Source organism: Poecilia reticulata, linkage group LG4, assembly GCF_000633615.1.
Source record: "Poecilia reticulata strain Guanapo linkage group LG4, Guppy_female_1.0+MT, whole genome shotgun sequence".
NCBI classification, from domain to species: domain Eukaryota; kingdom Metazoa; phylum Chordata; class Actinopteri; order Cyprinodontiformes; family Poeciliidae; genus Poecilia; species Poecilia reticulata.
This window is the reverse complement of record NC_024334.1, coordinates 4,301,869-4,309,508: the sequence shown is the minus strand read 5'-3', so window position 1 is coordinate 4,309,508 and position 7,640 is coordinate 4,301,869. Positions and strand designations below refer to the sequence as shown.

Below are 7,640 nucleotides of genomic sequence, written 5' to 3'. Positions count from 1 at the left end.
AAAAGGTTCGTTGCAGTGTACAAGCTTACCTTGTGTAAAATCGGATGTCATCATCGGACCCTGCGAACCGCTGTAATCCAAAGGTAGATTGAATTTTCAGTTCTTCGATCTGGGTTGTTAGGGCTTTTATTTCTTCTTTTAATTTATCGTTTTCATTTATTGCCATGTCCAGGCCAGCTGGTTCTGGGACGGAGCAATAATCGCGATCGGCAGAAGTGCATTGCACAGGCGGATCAGTTTCAATGCTGTCTGGCTCTGGTCTGCTCACTCGTTCCCATACACTCGCTCTTTCAGGCTGAACACAGAAGTTGTTCCATTGAAATAACTCAGGTACAGCTCCTTTATTTACCTTTCTTCTCCCTCTGGCAGTTTTAGGTTGAAGAAGCTGATCCGGAGTGAAGTGAAGGCTGCAAACTTTGCTATGTGTTGTTAGCTTGAATTTGTCGCGACGAATATTTACTAGCCATCGTCTTCTTAAGTCAGGATCGCATGGAAATCCATGAAAACTTAAACGGCCGTTATATTTGGAAGACGCTGTGCACCGGGGAACACAACAGTGTTCATGGTATTGCTTAGATTGTTTTTGAAATACGATTTTGTCTTTCCTTGCGGTCATGGTCACTCAAAGCGGAAGGAAATGAGCCGCACTACGCGCATGCGGGTGTGACGTCAGCGCCTTAGGTGCAAAGAGCCCATAGCGTCCCTTTCAGCGCCAACGTTTGTTAACACTCAAAGGCCCCAATATACTCGGGCGTACTGTGCGCATTCCACGAACCGCGTGGACTCCGGTCACTTCGGTGCTAGAGTTTTAACACTAGAGTGCTAACATTAGAATGCTAACGCTAGCTAGTGTTAAAACTAGAGTGCTAACATTAGAATGCCAAGACTCTAGCACCCTAGTTGCTAACAAGGGTTAGCACCGAAGTTTGCTCGCAGTTAATAAATCTTGGTGGCTCCCGCTAAACTTCGGGATTTCTGCAGTTATTTCTTGGGGGCCATCGGTGTTTCCGTGAGATTTTCGCCTCCTCACCTTGGCCCCTTCTCGCCGTGGTGAGGAGAGGCTGGGGAGACAATTTCCCAGCCTCGAAATCACGGATCAACGTGATCAACCTAACACCCCATCGTACAAACTAAATCAGCGCATATATGTACCGAAACATTTTAATACTTATTCAACAACATTTTTGCTAAATAAGAACCGTTTCGCACAATGAATAAAATGTGTAGCGTTCTTAGAATGATCTGTACCGATCAAGAAGAGATATGTCAGTATTATGATTAGCATATAATTCAACTGGAATAAAACAGTAACTCACGGTGATAGCTGCGCACCAGCGTCAGGTTGGTATTGGAGGTGTCCTTTAATGCGGACTTGCAGTGGGAGTCGGTGAATCCAGCACCAGCAAAGAAGCCCCGCCCCCCCTCCCCGTTGCTTCTGTCGTCAGAAATGTTCTGGTCGACAAAACACAAAATGAGGCGCATAATTCGGTCCAAATCCTCCATTATCTCCAGATAAAAATACATCGTAGGTGTTGCCAACACTTAACGCGCTCCTCTAGATGAAATAAACTTTATGTCTTCAGTTATTCTAACAAAAATCCTGACAGCAGACGAGGCGGTAACCTGAAAGATGGCCGGCGGATGAATACTGACTGCACAGCACTCACTGCCAGTGGGTGTCCGTCGTTCTGACGCATATTTCCGCGCCAACAGCTTGGCTTTAACGCTCTAGTTCCTCTCATTTCCCCATCTGTGTTTTAAACCAAAACTTCCACAGATTCCCATACATACCCCACAAACTCCATAACATATTCTTAATATTTTGCTTTTATGTGGTTTTTAGGAGTTCTAGCAGCTTGTTCTGAGCAGAACAATTTCTTCAAATGGTGTACAACAACTACTATATTAATGCTGCATACTGTTGAACCTCATAGGTGTTTTGCTCCTGGGTTCCTTTGAAGTTTGAAAGATCAATCAGAAGAAATAACTTTGCTCTTTTCCCTTGAATAGTGTTGTAAAAACGTGTTTGCCCCTTTCCTGATTTCCTATTTGTTTGTCACACGTGTTTCAGAACATCAAACCATTTCAAATATTAGTCAAAGACACAAGAAAACACAAAATCCAGTTTTTAAATGAATAACCCTATAACCCTAAAAAAACTGTATTATTAAGGGAGAACAAACTGTGTGAAAAATGATTGTGGATTATTTTGAACTTTAAGCACAACATCCCACCTGAGCAGACCAAAAATAAAACCAGTATTTGTGCAAAAATTAACTAGATACCTATTTAAGCATTTCATAATATACAGGCTCCATCGTCATGTCATTTGTTCAGTGTTTTTGTTAAGTATTTTATTTTTTAATGTTCAAACAGAATTGTGAGCTGAAGGATGTTTATTAATAAGAAGACAATTTTACATGTTAAATCCACAAAGGTAATAACAATAACACAAATAAAAACAAAACAATGAACAAAATTGACAAAATTGACAAAAAGAAAGAGGTATATTTATTTTAGCTTTTTACATTTTATAATATTCTCTGTGATGACTCGATGATTTTAAGCTTACTAAATAAAATAAATAAATAGATTTCAGTCAGTCAGTCCAAATCTCATTTTAGTGAAATTGGCACCAGCAGTAGAAAGTCACTACTTACAGTAACTGTTTTGGAAAAATACTTTTATTTTACCACACCTCATTTATTAACCTGTGTAGAAAATGAGGTGCGGTGAATCAGACCTCATTTAGATACTGAGAAGTACCGATACTTTTACTTGAGTAAAAATTCTGGATTCTTTACTCACTACAACAACAAGCATGTTTAAAAATGTGCAGCGCATACAGAGAGACACTTTTAAGTTAAAGTGAGACCTCTTGCTTGTAGACAAGCTTTGTTGGTCTGCGCTTCCCTGACTGGAGTACAATGTTTGCAAACTCTACTCACCTCTGTTAATAAGACAATTTTACATGTTCTGATTTTAAAAAACAAAACATCCCTAAAATTGATAATAATAAAACAAAAAGAAAACAAGACAATGACGAAAAATAAAGGAAAAGAGTGAGGTCTACTTATTTTCTTCTCTGGCGGAAGGATTTACTTAAACTTGTAAGGTGTTATTCGGAACAGACGAAAGAAGAGAGAAATACCTCGCTGTAGCAAACAGAAAGGGGCGGGGATGGACCGCTGCAGCGAAGAATCACGTGATTCTCCATTTTACTGGAGCATCAGTAGTGTTTCTCTACTGATTCTCTACTGGAGTCTTGAGTGGTTCTGCTCCAGTCCAGTTGGTGAAGTGATTCACTGAATTTATTCTAAGAGAGAAATAAATAAAATACACAAAATAACCTAAACAAACTGCAGAGCAATAGTTCCCAATGAAGTGCGGGCGGTTGTAAAATTAAACAACTAAAATGCACAACATTAATTATGGTAACAATGATAAAAAACAAATAGAAAACATGGCAAAAATACACAAGAACATTGTGTATAATTAAATGTGTCTAAAATATATTTTTAAAATGTAATACTTGTAAAGGAAACACAGCTGCTAGGTGAAAATTTGCTTCTTAATAAGACTTTGGATTTTTGAAAGAAAACTTGAGGTCTCCTGAATCTTTTACACTCTCATTTTATTGATTCTTTAGCAACCAGGTAAGCTCTTTATTTTCCCTAAAACAAAACATTTGTACACAAGAATCTCAAAATGCAAATTCAAAAATTAATTCCAAAGGAAAATTAAATGTTGACAAAACTCATTAATTTGGATTCTTCAGAGTTATTGAAGATGGTGATGGCTGTTGGCAGAAAAGATTTCCTGCAGAGGTCTGTGCTGCAGTGAATTCAAAGAAGCCTCTGACTGAAGATGCTCTGCCTTCCTAAACTGGAACAAATATATCTAATGATAATGTCACCTGAACACAACAGCACACAATCTATGCAAAAAAAGAGATAAAAACAGAGATAAATTACAATATTTAAATTTTTTAAACATCTTTATTGACAAGTCAACTGCGTAAAAGTGCAAAAGATAATATTTGTAGTTTGATTTATGTGTTACCATGGTTACAATTTGATGCTATGAGTTTAATTTTTGTGTTTGAGCTTTGGATTGCTCTAATAACAAATGATCACTGATCACTTTTAAGCTTGGGCAGTTAAACTTGTCCCCCTTTCCCAGATTCCACCAAATCTATATTGAAATTCATAAAGAGGGGCCCCTAAATCATATTCTGCTCAAGGCCTCAAACTACTTTGGGCTGGCCCTGCGAAAATAGAGCTATTGCACTGCATCTTTGTGCTGAACGCAAGAGATGAAAAGGGACCAGGCTTCTGGTCCCCAAAAATCGGATTTCTCGTATTATTGACTTTGGTCTGAAAGTAAGGAAATATCCTAATCAGATCCAGTTCAGAAAAATCATTTTCCGTGTGAATACTGATACTCTACTTGAGTTCATATTTTGCCTACTTTCCCCACCTCTGTTAATTAAGACAATTTTACATGTTCAGATTTAAAATAATAATAATAATAAAATAAATCACCAAAAGTTATGATATAAACAAAAACTAAAGGAGACAATGGAGAAAAACAAAGAAAAAGAACGAGGTCTACTTATTTTCCTGTCACTCTGGCGGAAGAGTGAAGGAACCTTTTAGGTGTTGTTCGGAAAGCAGAATGATCACGTGACTCCTCCCTAAAGCCGTTACACCATGTGATTAGGCACATATACGTCTTGACGTCTATGTGTAGACGCACGCGTTCTCCAGTAGGGGCGCTGTTTAAATCTGAGTGGCTGGAATATTTTCCCGCGAAACTTCTGTTCGTTTCCCCTCACTTCCCCCGAGCCTCTAACTGAAGCTGGTTTTCACTAAAACTACAGGGAGAGTCCAGGTTTCCTCCAGAACCGAGCAGAAGGACGGTTTTAATCTTCCCGCTCCGGTTCCGAGCCGCCAGCAGGACCGACAGGATGAAGTATTTCACCAGGCTGAGAGTCAAACGGATCTACGAGTGGCGCGGAGCTCCAATCGGCTTCAACAGAAAACTCAAAACTTCTGAATATGGGTGAGAAGAACCGAGCAGCGCGTTTAATAACCGCTTTTCTCTGACTTCTGGGAGAATTTATCACCTGGTAGCAACAAAATGGATCTTTGCATCGTTTTAGGAGATTAGAATGCGATATGAGAAGTTGCAGATTAATTACACATACATTTAATCAATTTCAGTGATTATGGCTAAATATTACATGAGACAGAAAAATTAAGATTATTATAGAGTTACTGAGCCTCTTCACAGGGAATGGAGGCCTGCAAAGAAACTCTTCAGTAAGCTGTGTCCACATATACTGCTGGAAAGTTGTGTGGAAGGATAACTGCTGCCTTGAGTATTATGAAGGCAACGTTTATGAGTCAAGTCCTGCTGGAAAATGAAAGCAGATCTCCTTACAGATGGATCCACTGAGTTTAGACTTGATCAAACCTGTTGGACCCAAACAGCAGCCGATGACTCGGTTCTCCTGAAACATCAAACTGGACCTCAGACAGCTTTAGGTTCTCAGCCTCTCCACTAGGAGACTATGACGCCTTGATTTTGTATATGAAATGCAGCATTTACTTTCATTTTTTTCTTGATTTCTTTTTTCCTTACACTTAATTTTCTGTGGATATATCTGAATGCAGCGGCGTGTAAACAGCTGTCCTCTTCACGCCATAATATTGACCAACTACAACTAAATCATTTTTATAAGTGTAACATTTGTTTTTTTTCTGTTTTTCTTTCTGTTTTCCTTTTTGTTTTTCCTTTTTGTGTTTCCTGTTTTCCTCCTCGTCTCCAGCTCCCTCTCCATCAGGGTGGAGGGTTTCCCTCAGACCACCGTCATCCGCGCCGGGCAGCACATCCTGATTGAGGGCGATGATGACGACAACCCGTACGTCGCCAGAGTTCTGCGGCTGTTTGCAGACGGTCGGTTCCAGGAACCAGATATAAACTAAACCAGCTGACTCTGGGTCAGAGCGAGCTGACCTTTGACCTGCTGCCGTTCCAGAGAGCGGCGCGCAGAAGAAGGCCGTGGTCCAGTGGTTCGTCCGGGTGTCCGAAGTGCCGCCGAGCAAACTGAAGCTGCTGGGCAGAAGCCCTCACCCACAGGAAGTCTTCTTCTACGAAGGTCGCAGCTGTGAGGACGAGGTCAACGCAGAGTCCGTCCTCCGACCCGTTCAGGTGACCAACGCTGCTCAGCTGCACTCTAAAACACACATGTTGACTTTAACTAAACGTCTGAATGAAAAAAATTATCTACTTTTCTCTCAAATGTAAATTTACTTTAACATAATCAACTAAACGTAAAGATACAGTTAAAACACAAAACAGGAAATATGTGCATACATAAAAATAAGATCCAATAAATCAATTCTTCAACTTCAAATTAATGACATTTCAAGACGATGATATTCTGCAAATTATGTTTAAAATACTCGACTCTAATTACCAACATATTTACAAAAAATCTTTATCGATTTGAGAGAAAATTTTAAATGTCAAACAAATATTAAACAAATGGATCAAATAAATTACTTTAAACAAAAAACTTGAAAAATATTTTAAAGATGTATATATGAATAGTTGGTTATGTTAAAGCAAACTGATTTATTTTTCTTCTATTTTCACTCAAAACCTTTTTTCTCATTCTGAAGCTTCACATTTTATCGTTTTATTTTGTTAAATATTTTATCATTTTCCATCGCAAATAGAAAACGTAATGGAAAATCTTATAATGCTCCTCACGGCTCTTCTGCTTCACATTGTTCCTGCATGATGATGTCATCATGGTGAGATCAGTGGAGCTGCTCCTAACAGACACACGTAGATCTGATCTTTAGCATCACAGTCCAGCCTCCTTTCCTTAACAATAGTCAGATGTCGGACCGTCAGTGTTGGTCAACAATAGCCAACAATTCACACCTATTGTCCAATCAGGCCTGTCCTCTCTGACCAGACGTCTGTTTCTGTTCTTACAAGGTTTTAAAAATGTCTTATTCTTCCCATCCAGACTCTTGTTAAAGAAATTTCTTCCATGACAAATGTAAACAAGTTTTCTTAGATAAAAATACGCTTAAAGTTTTATACAAAAACATTTAATGAGAGTTGGTGCATTTTTTTTTTTATTTCTTTGGTATTTTAAATCTTTATCGTTCTCCTATTATTTAATTCTTTGTATTATTTACGTAATTCTTATTTTAATTAAATGTATTTATTCCTATTTTGTTAGTTCTATAATTCTTATCTCCTATTTATATTTATGTATTCCTATTATTATAATTTAAGTATTAATAATAACATATATATTTAATAATGTCATTTATAAAACATAATAATTTATATTATTTTGCATAGCTTTAATAATCTTCCAGTCTTTGACTCCATCAGGTTATTTTTTGTTCATTTTCATATTTTTGTCGTTTTAAATCCTTTCTCTCTCCTGTCTGTGATCTGGTTGTTGACCTTTTGACCTCTGAAGCCCCTCCCCCTGCAGGTGAGGCACCTGGAGGCCGCCGCTCCGTTCCCCGTCTCTGCGGACGGAGACACTTTCTACGTCAAACTGTCCTGGGATTCCAGAACCTTCCGACCCGTCGACCCGTCTCTGC

The 7,640-nt window shown here is 38.7% G+C and overlaps 2 protein-coding genes across 3 annotated transcripts in view; one reads left to right on the top strand and one right to left on the bottom strand.

Annotated features, from left to right (window-relative positions):
- Positions 1–1,635, bottom strand: part of LOC108166227 (uncharacterized) — a 19,122-nt gene extending 17,487 nt beyond the window's left edge. For both annotated transcript variants that reach the window (XM_017304340.1, XM_017304339.1), the window contains exon 1: positions 1,317–1,635. The gene's annotated coding sequence lies outside the window, so the exon portion shown is untranslated. The remainder of the gene's footprint in view (positions 1–1,316) is intronic.
- A 3,153-nt stretch (positions 1,636–4,788) lies between these two features.
- The window catches only part of orc1 (origin recognition complex, subunit 1), a 10,007-nt gene continuing 7,155 nt past the window's right edge, over positions 4,789–7,640 (top strand). The window contains exons 1-4 of the mRNA XM_008406481.1: positions 4,789–5,064; positions 5,834–5,961; positions 6,044–6,216; positions 7,529–7,638. Of these exons, the coding sequence (XP_008404703.1) occupies positions 4,970–5,064; positions 5,834–5,961; positions 6,044–6,216; positions 7,529–7,638 (506 nt within the window). The 5' untranslated portion in view covers positions 4,789–4,969. The remainder of the gene's footprint in view (positions 5,065–5,833; positions 5,962–6,043; positions 6,217–7,528; positions 7,639–7,640) is intronic.